This window comes from Melanotaenia boesemani, chromosome 3 (genome assembly GCF_017639745.1).
Source record: "Melanotaenia boesemani isolate fMelBoe1 chromosome 3, fMelBoe1.pri, whole genome shotgun sequence".
NCBI lineage: Eukaryota > Metazoa > Chordata > Actinopteri > Atheriniformes > Melanotaeniidae > Melanotaenia > Melanotaenia boesemani.
The window spans coordinates 26,820,894-26,835,776 of NC_055684.1; the positions used below are offsets into that span (position 1 = coordinate 26,820,894).

The window sequence follows — 14,883 nt, forward strand, 5'->3', positions numbered from 1 at the left end:
TTGGTCCCAAAGCTAGTGAGAGAAGAACATTAGACTTTAACTGTGATTGCTCAAGCTTCAGGCCTGAAAATCTCAAGAGATAGTCTGTATCTACAGTACGCCTGAAGCAGCACAGAAGTGAGGGTCACGCTTTGGATTATTTATCGCTTGAGATCTGAAAATGTGCGCGCGCTTGCTGCGCGCTTTAGCCAAGTTCCCATAGAAGAATCCCAGAAGTCATGAATCCCAAGTTCCTATACTGAATACAGCGTCCTCTGTCTTCAGTGACGTTTGGCCAGGGAAGGCAGAGCCGTGACCAAAAGAAAAAACTAATAATTATCACATAATTTTAATATTTGTCTATTTGTAACACTCTGTGTAACACTCTGTGTAACACTCTGTGTTACAAATGTATTTTCTGTATGACTCAATCATTTTTAACGTCATGTTCTGAAGTAGAATAAAATTCGCGCAGTTCCCGATCAAATACAAACCCGAGATGGAGCAGTGGCGAGCTGAGCCTCACCTTTGAATGCGCGATTCCGTACACACTGAACATGGCACGTGTCTGTTCCTGTTTCTCAGCATTTCGCCAATATAAGGTTTACAGAAAGAGTTATTATAAACCACTTTCTACTGTCTGTGCAATATCTTTAATGCAAGTGTGTGACATAGTAATTCTCGCTCATCGGACAATAAACTGAGTGGAAAAGTCATAAAGTGTCATAAAGTGAGAACTTTACCGTACCTATAGGGGGCGCACGTGAGGTGGCGGGTGCTTGTTTTCGTGCTAAAGTGTATGTAAAGTCAACAGTTCATGTGGTGCAGCGGTTTGTTTATTTTATGCTCTGCTTCGTCCGACTCACCAGATGGGGAATTATCTAAACTAAAATGAAAAGATAAAAAAAGAATAAACATACAGGTGCAATAAGACAGATCAATAAAGACTTTCTTCTTTGGCCATTATCTCTTCAGATAGCATTATCTCTTGTGTAGCAGGACAGGCACATGGACTTCATACATAAAAGGACCACAAATGGATGAGAAAAAAAAAGATGAGACTATAAATAAATATAAAAATAAAAAAACTTTAAAACATTAATTAGTCTATTTTTTCATTTTATCCTCTTGATGAGCAAACTGTTAAAATTGATTAAAAAAATAATTAAGAATTTAACTGTGAGTCAAAAAAATTTATTTGTGTTCACATCTCTGTACTTTGTTTAGAATGAATATGAAATGTTGAGAACACATGACGGGAGCAAATTTATTCTGTTCATCATCTGCATTTGCTGCTATTATAGTTCTTTCTAGGACAGATATATTGCTCTGTGTGTGTTTGTGTTGATGTGTGAGAGAAGAATGCTGAAGAGATATTGAAACATTTCCAGTGGTCAATATACTGCCAGTTGAATAGATCAGTGGTTTTCAAAGTGAGGGGACACCAGGAGGTTTTAGGGAGTGTCTCACAAAATTTGAGGAAATAATAAAAAAAAAAAGTTCAACAAGTTCAGCATAACAAAGACATAATCTGTGTAGACCTGCCCGTTATTAGGCTACTCTACTCCTCAAGCTAGCGTGTAGCTAGCTAGCACAACTAAAATCCAAAAATATAATACAGCATACAGAATATACAGAGCTAAAAATATTTGTTAATAATTTTGTTATTATAAACAAGTGTAACATTGGTTGAATAGTAAATAAAAGTAAGAAAATACATGCTGAAACTTGATGTTTCTTTACATTTTTGGTAGCATTCTTCCTGGCCAGAGGCTAATGCTGTTTGGGGGGGGCTTGGCATGGAAAAGTTCAGGAACCCCTGGAATAGATCTGAGTTATTACAATTATAAACCAGACTTAGTGCCTCATCAGCCATGAACCTGACCGCACATCCCTGTCTGTCATAGATATTTTAATTCTGTACTGGTTGTATCTGATCCAGCGGCCTGATTTGGCGGCTATTTTAGCAGCTTTCTGTGGAATGTGGGGAGTTTTCCCTCTACTCAGTCATGAGTGAACTATAGCTAAGTGGTTAATACTGAGGTGAGGAGGTCACTGCTGCTTCTGGCAAACAAACAGTAAGAAATAACTCCATTAACTAAGTGATTTAGACATTTCAGAAAATCTAATGGCAATGTAGGGATTAATTCACATGCATAAACAAGAGATGTGCCAAGTATAGGCTACATTACAGTTGTTTGGTAGCCACTTTTATCCAAAGCAACTTATGTATCTTACTCAAGAACAACTTGAGATGGGAGAAGTCTGGGACTGGGACCAACAGCCTAGCTTACAAAAACATATATAACACTGTAATATAATAACAAGAACATATTTAAGCAAAAAACAAAGAAAGTGTAATACAGTGAACCATAAAAATATCAAATAAAAGACATGCATTATGGACAAATGTTCACTGCAGAAGTGGCCAAGAAATTTGGTGCAACTTATCACAAGACTCCTCTAACAATCCATACAGCATATTTCTGTTAATTTCTGCATAATAGTTAAATATGTCCACATGTGTTGAATGTTTCTAAAACACCTGATTTTCAATGGCAGCTAATCATTTATTTCCCCCTCCAAAAAAGCAAAAACACAAATCAGCTTTTGAGATTCAGTACAGAACAGAGCACTCCACTGATGCTTGTGAACATTTTCTATTCTATTGTTACCCAACTGGTTTTTCGGTGTGGTATTTAGCAGTGTGTAGACTCTTTATGAAGAACAGACACAGAGCGTTCACAAAACAAAAGAGAAAATGTAAACAGACTCTACTCTTACGCTGTGCTGCTGCATTATATTTATGTTACAGAGGTAGGTGTGAGGTTCAGAACATTTCACCCCAAGAGGTAAACATATTAAAGGATAGGGGAATCATGAGGGTCACAAAACTAGCCTGAAGAAAGATTGGATTGTGTTTCATTCTGTAAGAATCATTGTTTAAGTAAGAGCCAACAGCAGGGAGACAGGCAAACTAAACACCACTTTGTGTAAAGGAGCAGCTTTTACAGGTGAGTGAGGCTTTTTTTTTTACACACACACACACACACACACACACACACACACACACACACACACACACACACACACACACACACACACACATATATATATATATATATATATATATATATATATATAATAAGAACATACATTAAGTTGATTGTCTAAATAAATAATAATCTTTTGTTATTCATAATTATTATTATTTTTATTTTTTTTTTACCTTGTCCTGTCCAGCATCATAGAAAGCAGAATAATGGTTTGGCTGCTGTGTTGTGCTGAACAAATTTGCTTTGCTTTAAGTATTTAAGTCTTTATTAATTTGTCTATTGGTGATTATATATATTTATGCTGGACTAAATAAAAATAAACACATGAAATATCTTTAAGAAAACAAAACTGACAATCATCAGAAGCACATATAAAAGACAAACAAGTTTTAGAAAAAAGAAATTGTCAAAACAATAAAACATCAGCAACACAAAGGAAAACATGATTAAACCCACAACACGACACAGTTGCTGTCTCAGCATGCAGGTTAGTAAATAACTGGAATGAATAGTGACCAGTGGTTGTGCAAATGCACACGGGCCACCACAAATATCAGAGTCATCCCAGGGACGGCCGCCACTGACCCAGCCAGGAGCCGGCCCCCCAGAGACAGATGGAGCGCAGGGTCCAGGGCTTTGAAGTACATATACAGCCCCCCCCCACCAAGCCTTCTTAAATACCCCCCTCCACCTATACTCTTGACATGGCCGTGATCTAATACTTTGTTGAAGTCCGTTTTGCAGTATTTAGTCGTCTTTGGTACACACCTGCCTTTAATTAAAGAGACTGAAAGACACTCTTCCATGCTGGGCATTGTGTTTTCTGGTTGTTGCCATGGTCCTTCTTCTTCATTTTACAGGTTGTTGCTATGTTTCTTCTTCTTGGTTTTTGTTAGATCATGTTTGGTCAGGTGCGATTTCTGGCTTGGAGGACAAGATTCTAGATCGGTTGTGGAACAGCATCATAATGTGTGTGTTGTTCTGTGCTGAAATTATCGGAGCACACCACACAAAGTATGATCAAAACTGCCTGATTTTTTATCTTCATGTGTGAAGTCTCGAACAGATAAAAAATCCCGTCCCATCCCATCTAGTGTGGGATGGTGCAGGCCGTCACCCGTTTTGCTCATCCCTGTTTTACTTTTATTAATCCGTGTGCCCTGGAATGCAGGTCTTTTACTTTTAACTGATTTAACCGGTTTTTATTGCATGTTCTTTTTGTTGAGGGTCAGAGGGACAAAGTTAGGGTCAGGCCTGACCCTAGACCCTTCTGCCCTTTCTTTTTTTTTTTTTTTTTTTTTTTTTTTGCTGCTGTCATCACTGGAGTGGTCCCCTTACTGGTTTGGACTGGAGTTGTATTTTTTTTGTTTATATACATCTTGTTAATAAATATTGTGATCCTGAGGGGATGAGTTGCCTCCACCCATCTTTTACCACCAGGTTCCTCACATGTAGATCTAGGGGCTTAGTTAAGATGGCTGCCTGGGAAGGCTGATTAGTTTCCTGGTTTATCGAACCTATGGCCCGGTCACACATGAAAAGATATAATTAAATATTTGCAGAAATGCGAGGGGTGTACTCACCTTTGTGAGATACTGTATATATATATTAAATCAAGTTGTCATTCTGTAGCCTAAATATTGATGTAACATAAAAAATTTGTGCATGTGCATATTCATTGCACCTATCTGTTTATTTTCATATGAAATTCCATGGTTAAAGCGCCGCTCTAGAATCTTTGGCTATGATTATTCATCGTATTTACTCACAAGTATGCACTGACATAGCTACATCTCTGGTGTTTATAACAAACCAAACCTTTTAAAAATCGCTATAAAATTGAGCAAGTTATGGTTATTTATAAAGTACATGCACCATTAAAATACTGAGTGAGCGAGCTGACTGTGGCAAGATGGCCGCCAGTGTGGATGTTTGACTCCGCTGGCCAGCAGAGCAGATGACACATCTACTATTATTGTAGATATCTATGCTTTAAGCTCCCTGAACATTGACCAAATTACACTCGTAAGTGTAACAGACCAAGAGTAATGGTCTTAAGAAGACAAAAATGTCTCATCTTTTTATTGTGCAGGTAGGACAAAGATTTGAGGTTAAGCTGACCCCTTAAATTATAGCCACCTTCCACACCGACTTACTTGTGCAGACTGAAATGTCGATCCATTAATTTTAGCCATTTTGGCTGCATGAAAAATGAATTAGTATATTTTTTATTGGATTGCTCTTTTGAAGTATAATTAATGAATAAAATTTACTTTTATAAATATAACCTCAAACCTCTGCAGTTAAGAAAGATAAGAACTAGTATAGAATGTGGGGTGCTATATAATTCAAAACTTGATGAGGTTTTTAATTTGTCTATCGCCCCAAGAATTCTTATGTGACTTACATACATACATATATCTCCACTTATTTAGTTTCTCCCTCTTTAGTTTTCTGCTATATGAACTCTATAAAACACACAAAAAAAAACCTCTAAACCATTCTGTATTCCCTTAATGTCCCATGAAGTTTAAACAGTTTAAACGAGACAGTATTAAAGATGTTATTTATACAATATAGTAGACTCTATACACAAAAAACAATCTTGTTTGTGAAATAAGTATAAAACAAGACCATCACAAATTATGTGTTGCTCTTTATTTTCTTAATTTGACAAGATTTTATATAAACTGTACAATTTTCTTCACATGCTGAAACAAGGGAGAAAAAAAAACAAAGATGGATCAAATATATAAAACTATGGAAACCAAGAAGGGTAATTCACTGTGCATATGTACAAATTATAAATTAAGTCATTAACTATCCCAGTATCCCAACATTACAGATGATATTCTGTTGTCTGGTAGCAGGAGGTAATCCCATCATTTATCATACATGGAGCCTGTTCCTTCCTATGATGCAGACAAAGAGTTGCACCAAATCATCAACAAATCAGATACAAAACAATCTAGTTGAAACTGTTGACTTATTCCAATTCTGTGAAGCGAGCAAACATGGCTTTTCGGACTGCATCTTTATATGTGTCTGAAGGTGAGAGGGTGTAGTTGGTGCCTTTAGTGCCAAGTCCAGCACCCTTTGTTCTCAACTGTGCCTAAAAAGGAAACCCACAAATGTTAGCACCCACTGAAACTTGATTGTTATTGATGCTGATGCACTGGTACACCATGACATAGTCAGATAATTGTTGCAAATACCTCAATTGGAGCAGTGATGCCTTGCTGATTACGACCGAGACCTTTCCCCTCCTTCCAACCCATAGCTTGCAGCATTTTGTTCCCAATGTTGTCACTGTTAAGGCCATCTTTAGTGGGCTGTTCATAGTTGCTGCACATGAAAGCAAAGCCAAATATACAGTTACTTATTTTTTTTAAAAAGAACTTGTGCTATATTACTCTTTCACTTATAAAAAATCTGTTACTCACATTGCTGGTGTTGGCTGGCTGAATTTCTTCTTTTTAGGCACTGGGGGTTCTGGGATTCCATATTTCTCTCTCCTCTCAGCTGCTCTGTCCCTGTATTTCAACTGTTCACAAAAAAAATTACATTTTAAAAAACAGTCACATTAACATGGAAAAACCAAATTAATGATAGGCAAGTGATTTAATGTGAAGTTGAACCTCAGTCTCTTTCCTCTCCAATTCCTCCAGCTCTGCTTCAGTCATTTGGGATCTGCGGAGAACTTCCAGGTTTTTCTAAGCGCGCCCAGACAAAATATGAATACATCATTAAAAATTATTTATCTAATGGTTTCTTGTAGTAGTTAGTTGGTAGTTTAGATGTTCTCCCATTCATGTTTCAGGACTAATGTGATTATACCTTGTGAAGGTCAGAGAGCTGCTGATGTCGAATTAAACTCTCTTTATTAGGAAACTGTCTCCTACAGAGCAGGCAGGCCAACTTTTTCCAGTCTGTCAGCTTGTCCTGGCCTCCCTCTCCACCATCAAGTTCTGCTCCTCCTTCCTCGGGGTCACTGTCTCCACTATAAGCTGCCACAAGGCCAACCTAACCATGCAAGAGAAACATATGGACATAAGACTAGATAGGACAAAAGAGTGATGTTAAATCTGAATGCACTTGAATGTCACCATCATAGTGCAAAGTGAAGCTGTACCCAAAGAAATACTTACTTTAGAAGTAGCAACCGAGCTGATGGGGGGCTCCTCTTCAAGGCCCCTTGACACTTCTAGCATGAGTCTGTCTAGACCTGCCTGCTAAAAAAAACAAAACAAAACACAATTTAGGACATAGATATTTTGATGTGCAGTCCCATAACTTCAAGACATTGAACTCTTATGTGCATACCTTCTTCTCAAACAGTGTATATCCAGCATCAGCTGCAGCTGCCTCCTTCCTTTCTTCTTGACTTATTGGCTGAAAGCTACTCTTGAAGTTCTCTTTCTGCTTATTGAGACTTTTGGCCCACCGTTCCATGTCTTTTGCAATCTGGAGTTAAAATATAAATTTTAATGAGTACAAACCAAAAATAATTTGAATAAGAAATAGTTGCTATTGTGGCATTAATGATGGCACCTGCTGTGCAGTCTTGCTTTTGGGCTTCTCCTTCTTCTCTTTGCCCTCTTTAGGTTCCTTGCTGCCTGTTGCTGCAGAACCATTAGCTTTATCACTTTGTCCATCATTTGCGTTTGTAGAGGCTGGTACATATGTCTGCTTCTCACTGTCCCAATACAGATACTGCTGTGTCTGAGCATTGTAGTAATACTAAAAAGGAGAAAAAGTAATGTTCAAGATCAAAAGATTTAACTTTCCCAAGATGAAAAAAGGAGAAAGAAAAAGAAAAAAAGTCAGACATGTTGGATGTGTGCTGCCTACATGTGAATTTGGGTCATAGTAGAGGCCACTTTGAGGGTCATAGTAGTAGCCAGAAGACTCATCATACTGATAGGTGGAAGTATCAGGAACAGCTGTCATTTATGAAAACATAAAAAAATCATTAAGAACTGATGTGAACACACAGTTTTACACAGTTGCATGTACAGCTGAGTTGAACTACAATTAGTTTGACCCCTTTAGTTAAATTGGACCATTATCCTTGTCCCAGTATACATGCACAAGGTAGGACATGAAGAAAGTGCCATTTAAACATGCTCAATGTAAATTTTCTGTTATTCTATCCAACAACTGAATAAGAGTATCCATCTCTTATTTTGCATTAAACTTTTGGACTGAAATCTGACTGTTCTTGAACTGGTGAAATTGATAACAAAAAATAAAAACCTTAAGTAAAAGAAATCTTTAAAAGGTGCCCAGTTCACATATTTTTTTTTGGTCACATCATACACCTGCCACTGTTATTTTATTGGACACACATAACATACACAAACATTAGAATTCAAGAAGAAGTAAGTTACTTTCAGACCACAGGCTCCAAACAACATATTCCAATTTACCTAGCGTACCCTTTCAAAAGTGACTATAAAAATATAAGATTTATGCACATCACACTTCATATAAAACAGTTTTAAGACATTTTCTTTGCTCATACCTGTGTTGGTGTCCAATGTGCGTACAGAGGCTGGTAAAGAGGCGTTAACAGCAGCAGATACAGCAATAGCTGGCAGAGATGCAGTTTCTAAAGCTGAAAGATGTGCTGTCGGGGGTTTTGTCTCCAGTTGTTGAGCAAGCGGCAATGCCTACAATTAGTGCCATGGTTATTTAGAGATCTCTGCAGTAATTTAAATCTGTTTCACTGTCTAATGCCAAAATTAACAGGAAGGAACATTACCTGCACAGCAGGCTGCGCTATTATATGAGGCTGGTAGACTTGAGCACTCTGTGATATTACAACTCCAACTGCAGCTGGGACAATCTTTACACCTGGGGCAGCTAAAATTAGAAAGAAAATGTTTCTTAGTGTCGACATCCAACATACAAAGTCAAATTATGAAAATATGGCAGGGGTCTTTAATGCATAAACATCTCAGCTAAAAAAAAAAGCATCAGAGGCTGATAGAGGAGCCAACACATCTCTAGGAGCTAAATGTATTGGAAACGCCTGTGCATCAGGAGCAATAACTAGTTAACCTCTCTCAGCATGCAGATTTGGAAGGGAAATAGATACATAAATACTTTTCCATTGCCATGGGGGAAATTATTATAAAATCATATATCTCATATCATAGCACCTAGATAAATTAAATTTTTAAAATTTGCCCAAGTTTCTTAGTCTAATTTATTTATTTGTTATTTAACCTTTATTGAACCAGAAAGGTAAATTGAGAACAGGTTCTCCTTTTTAATGACCCCTGAAAACATTCAAATTCTACCTTTTTCAAATAAATGGCAGAATATCCTAAAAATTTCCATCATATAAAAAGTTCTGAAAATAAAACATAATAATGTTCTGAAAATATTTCTATACAAGTTTAAAATTAATAATCAGTAACCCTGCCAATTATCTACAAAAGGTGTCAAAATATAATGTACCTCCTAGGATTCCATTTCCCTGAGAGGTGCTTGCTCCTGCTCCATGCTGGTAGTATGGCTGGAATTCCTGTAAATAAATTATTTCAAGTGTTAACAGAAATTAAAAACATTATCATGATGCAAAGATTTTCCCTTGAAGCTGTTAACTACAAAAATACAGTCAGTAATCTGTTACAATCCACCTCCACTGCCACTAGATGTAACTAAAGAGCCATATTGTGTTTAATGTTTTTTTCCCTTGACGTGAACACATCAAGGAAAAAATTTAATGAAAAGTGCAAAAATTAATAAATAAGAAATCAAAACAAAAATATAATGTTTATGCCAGCTGTTCAAATCTTGAATTAATTTCTTCTTACTCACCTGTGACAGTGGAGCATAACCTTCTTGTAGATATGCATACTCTGACATTCCATCCGAGCTCTGCTGTGGCTGTCAGGGTAAAGTAGATCATGAGTTTATGACACTAAATCAGAGTTGGGAAACAAGATGCAGACAAAAAAAAAAGTTGGCCTACCTGAGTTGATGACCACTGGGCTGCAGCAATGGCTGTGCTGGCAACAGAAAAGGCACTGACGCGGTTCCCATCGGGCAGTAAAAGGTCCCTAATCCAGGCAAAAAAACAAAACCCCCCGCAAAACATTAGTCCAACCCGAGTTTGTGTGAAATCGCTCTACAGTGTATTAAAAGCAGGTATCTAGAAAATTGCACTACATATGACAAGTAAAATTAAAAAGTTAATCCATACAGAGGTAAACATTGTGATCAATAGAAATAAAATACAGAAACATGATAAAATCACTTACTTTCTAGCACTCTTGGCATAATCCACCCCAATTGTTTTTCCATCCAGTTTTAGGGGAGGCTGCAGCCCCTGTAAGATGGTTAGTAGCTGAGAGGCCTCCTGTGAAAAAAAGCAATATCAGGACATATGTTGTACAATATGTTTTATTTTTCCCTAAGAAAAATGTCTTAAGGGTTTAAGGATTCTTTACCAGAGGTGAGGACAATTGTACAAAGGCGAAACCTCTGTTCTGGCCTGTTTGTTTGTCCTTAATGAGGCGAATGTTGTTGGACGAAAGATTAGCATATGGTGCTAGGGCTGTCAAGATGGCTTCCACAGTGGTCATAGGAGCAATATTTCTCAGGATGATTGCTGTATGGGACAAGACGCTTTATTTAACATCCAACCATATGCAGAGAGATTTTTTTCTCCAAAGTAAATGAGATATTAAATCTATGAAAGAGAGAAGTTCTTACTGTCGCCGTAAAAATCTCCACTGGGTTGAGTTTCAGAGACCCCTGTGTTATTGCTCGTTTCACTTTCTGTTGAAAGATTGAACAAGTAAGAACTGTATTAACATTACTTTAAGTGCATATTAAAGAGCAGGAACTGAACTATTAAGTTAAAGAGCACAGAATGTGCTAAAAATGTGTCATTTGAAAATATGACACATAATACGACTATTCTTAGAAATTACATTAAAAGCTGGGTTTCACCCTAATTGAAGTTTCACGTCAAGTAACAGACATTGCATGCCATTTCTCATCCAAGTCGTTGATATTTAGACCAGTGACTGACAACATTTAAGAGTTCACAACACCTTAGGTCTTCACAACCACAAAAACACAAACTTCATACTGCATCCCAGCACAGTTGCCCCAGGCTGTCCGGATGTTTGCAGTGGGTGGCCTCTTGCTGATTCAACTACTTACCAGCTTTGGCTGCTCCACACCTGAAGCACTTCATTCGCCTCCGGAAATTGTACAGGCCACACTGCAAGTAACCGTTCACATCATTTTTATTACAAACCTACTAAAGCCTGGAACAATGCTGCCTCAGAGATAAGGCAATCTATTTTGGTCAGCATACCATACATACCCAAGATACAACCTTACCTTTACCACATATACAAACATAGGTGTACAACAAAGCAAAACCAAAAGGAACTGCAGAAATTATGACTAACAGACCTATCACAAGTGTGTGTTCACTATTCTGGAGCAGAATTGTTTGGATAATGGGATTATAAAAACAAGATATTCACTTACAGTGTTGCAGAGCCAATCTTCGTATTTGTTTCTAGGGTGACTGTAGTGCATGTCCACCATCTTGCCTTGGATGATCAGACGTTTCTGAAAAAGGAAAACAAAATCACTCAACAGTTCATGGCAAGCAATGATCTAATCAATTGGAGCAAGCAGTCATGGAAGGGAGAGAATGGGGAGAGGGGCCCCCAACAAACAGCCTTTGAGTTAAAGACAAGCACATGATGTATAAGTGAGCATGATGTAAAGACAATTCTTTAGGTGTTTGGGACCCGCGTGCCCAGACTAAGCTGGAGCAGAGTGTAAAATGTGATCCTAACAGACAATTTTTTACTGCTTTAAAAAAAATGTATGGGCCTTCAAAAAAAAAAAAAAAGTTACATAACTAAAAGAAAAGAAAAATCATCTTTTACTGAAAGTTAGGGCTAAAAAAATGTGTCTTTTATAGTTCAAATGCAGACCTCACAAAATTAGTAAAAAAATCTGCAGCTCTAATATCAGTGCCACTACAATTAACTAAATTCAATCTGTTAAAGCAAGGAATTTTTAAATCAGAAATACTGGGATCTCTATTCATATACTAATCAAATATTTTTCCTGTGTGGTATTCAATCCATTAGTTGTTATTTTTCTGTACAGTTTCCAAACTATATATTGAACACATTCTGGTTGCCTTTAGGATAATTTCTCCAGAACCCCAAGAATTAAACTAGACTTGGCGATTGTGAAGCAACCTGATTGGTCTCCATCCATCTGGTAGCATCTTGCAAGTGATAAAAGTCCACGAAGGCGAAACCACGGCTTATACCTAGAGACAGCATTCAAATATAGACGGGAGGTGTGTTAGTTAAGAGTCCATGGGCATATTATTCAAACTCTTCCACAAACTGCTTCACAACCCAGGCCCAGTTTGGTACAATAGGCCACTCCTTAAGAGTTTTACCATAGCAAAAAAAAATCCAGCTGAATACCACAGTTTGAACCACACCAAAGTACAGTGGGTATCAGTCAATTGACTTTCTCCTAACCATTACTGTTGTTTGTACTTACCTTCTACAGATCCACAATGTACTGAAATGATAAGTCTTGCATCAACATTTTACATCTGTTTACAAATAATTTTATATAATAGTAGTTGCTATGGGAAAATGGGTCTGAATTGAAGCAGATTGGCCCTATGGTCAAGGACTAGGGGGGAAGATCAGGGTCCGGCATACATCTGGTTCTCACCTGTTCGCTTTTTCATCAGTCTGACATCCACTGGCTGAGGACCCTCCAGTTGATCGATGGCAAAACGAATCTTTAACAACATACAGACATGGATCACCAATGAATACATTTTAAAGGACATTGCATCTAACAAAATAAGTAGAATAAACCCATTTAAGCAAAAAGAAGAAAAAGTTGGAGGTCTGCAAAAGACATTCAAGCACTTACATCATCCTCAGTAACGTGCGGAGAAAGTCCCCCGAGCATGATTGTCTTACTCTTCTTCTCATCTCCTGGCTCCCTTCTGTAATCTTGCTCTTGATAGTCACCATCTGAGTGATAACCATCCTCTGATCTATCACTATTACGTCGTTTCCTCTCTCTCTGCTTTAAGACAAAATGTTAAAAATGAATATCCTAAACATAATTCTGGGGGAAAAAAGGGAATACAATTTAAAGTCTCTGGACAGAATAAGTACCTCTGGACTGTCTCTCATTCCTCGGCGATCTCCATCATAACGATCATTACGTCTCTCTTCACTCCAGCGGCGCATGTTGTGATCACGCTCTTGGTCTCTCTCTCGTCTGTCGCGCCACTCTGACTCGTCACGGGACTGGTCAGAGCCGTATCTGCCACTACGCTCTGTCCGACTAATCCTAATTAGGAAGGCACAGAACAGCAAAACATTAACACAATCTTTAACTACACAACATTCAAAGATCATTTGTAACCAGTATATCTGATAAATATGGCATTAGCTTGAAACTTTCTTCAGCAGAAGACAAGATGCCATGGCTCAGTTTAGCTTAATACATCTAAAAGAGTAGCCAGTAGCATCTATTCTTGGTTAATATTTGTGTGTAACTTTTACAAATAAATTTAATAAATAAATTCATAAACTGTGAACCAAGACTTACAGTGAATTGAAAGTGACAATTTTTAAAAACTCCAACAAATAACCTCCTACCAAATGTCTTACTTTCAAGCCTGACATAATTATGTTATTTAAAAACAACCACTAATTTTAAAGAACGAGTGCCATTTTTCAAAGATGAAATGAAGACTGCAAAACTGTAAAACACAGATGCAGTTTGGTCAACCTGTTTGATGAGCTATGGATTGGCAGTGCAAGTTACCTGCAGTCAGCCTGTACTTTGAATCCTTATTGCAATCAAAGCACCAACCATATAGCTGGAAACAAGGGTTAAATTAGACTAATTTAGCTAATCAATTAAAATTTCTCTACCCTGATATAGGGATTTATGTCTAAGTGCGTGTATTTACTCCGAATTACAGCTTTCTTTGTGCTGGTGTCCTCTGACATTTTGCAATGTTACTCAATTACGTTGGAATTATGACTTCCACTTGATTTTGATGTTATCGACATGTACTAATTGGAATTTCTTTGTAAAGTACTGCTTGCTGCTAATATCCAATGCATAAACAATGTTTTAGTAAAATGGGCAAAATTACATTTTATATTAAAATGAGAGTACCAAAATAAATATTTGACCATAGCGAAGTGTGCTCGCGCTTTCAGTTACTACTCACCTTTTATCAGCTCCCATTTTCTATACGGACTCTGCACTCACAGAACCTTAAAATGAGGAAATATGTATACGACAAGTTTACAATTATTCCGACATTGATTTGTTAAATTAATCATTAGCATGTCTAAACACAGACGCACTCTCCTTAATCCGAATGAGCTCGTAAAATCAAGTAAATAATGGCAAAACATAATGGATCCCAACGTTAGCTTAAAAAAGGCGGAACTAATGGACAAAAATAACACTGATGTGAAGATGTGAACAATTTTAGTTTTCAGTCTGAATATACAATAACTCACCACAGTTGGTTTGTTGACAATAATATTCTCTACGGTCACTTTTTAATGCAATTAGTGACCAAAGAAATTCATCTCACACTCAAGGTCTGACCGAAGATCCTTCGACGATAGAACCTTCTTTATCCCAACATGCACTGCGGCAGAGCCTAGTGCATTATTGGTAAGATTAAACTATTTCACCGAATTTGCCTTACAGGCAACAGCTTGAATCGACGTGTTTGTAGTTGCAGTTGTTCCCATCTAGTTATATTTTAGTTTGACATAATAGAGACGTT

General features: G+C 37.4%; 1 protein-coding gene across 2 annotated transcripts; it reads right to left on the bottom strand.

The window, feature by feature from the left end:
• Positions 1–5,102: 5,102 nt before the first annotated feature.
• rbm5 (RNA binding motif protein 5) lies at positions 5,103–14,752 on the bottom strand. 2 transcript variants are annotated; one of them, XM_041979953.1, is made up of 25 exons: positions 14,609–14,752; positions 14,311–14,356; positions 13,238–13,415; positions 12,987–13,142; positions 12,780–12,849; positions 12,284–12,357; positions 11,553–11,636; positions 11,217–11,277; positions 10,761–10,826; positions 10,496–10,656; positions 10,307–10,404; positions 10,018–10,105; positions 9,864–9,932; positions 9,501–9,567; positions 8,800–8,900; positions 8,560–8,707; positions 7,887–7,978; positions 7,587–7,775; positions 7,359–7,499; positions 7,184–7,267; positions 6,873–7,058; positions 6,674–6,748; positions 6,479–6,579; positions 6,251–6,380; positions 5,103–6,147 (listed from the first exon to the last, which is right to left on the bottom strand). In XM_041979953.1, exons 2-25 carry the CDS (start codon positions 14,325–14,327, stop codon positions 6,022–6,024), a joined length of 2,562 nt encoding a protein of 853 aa, XP_041835887.1. In that variant the 5' UTR covers positions 14,328–14,356; positions 14,609–14,752; the 3' UTR covers positions 5,103–6,021. The 2 variants fall into 2 exon arrangements, with proteins under 2 accessions (XP_041835887.1, XP_041835886.1); XM_041979952.1 differs by having other exon boundaries at positions 12,987–13,145.
• Between the last annotated feature and the right edge of the window lie 131 nt (positions 14,753–14,883).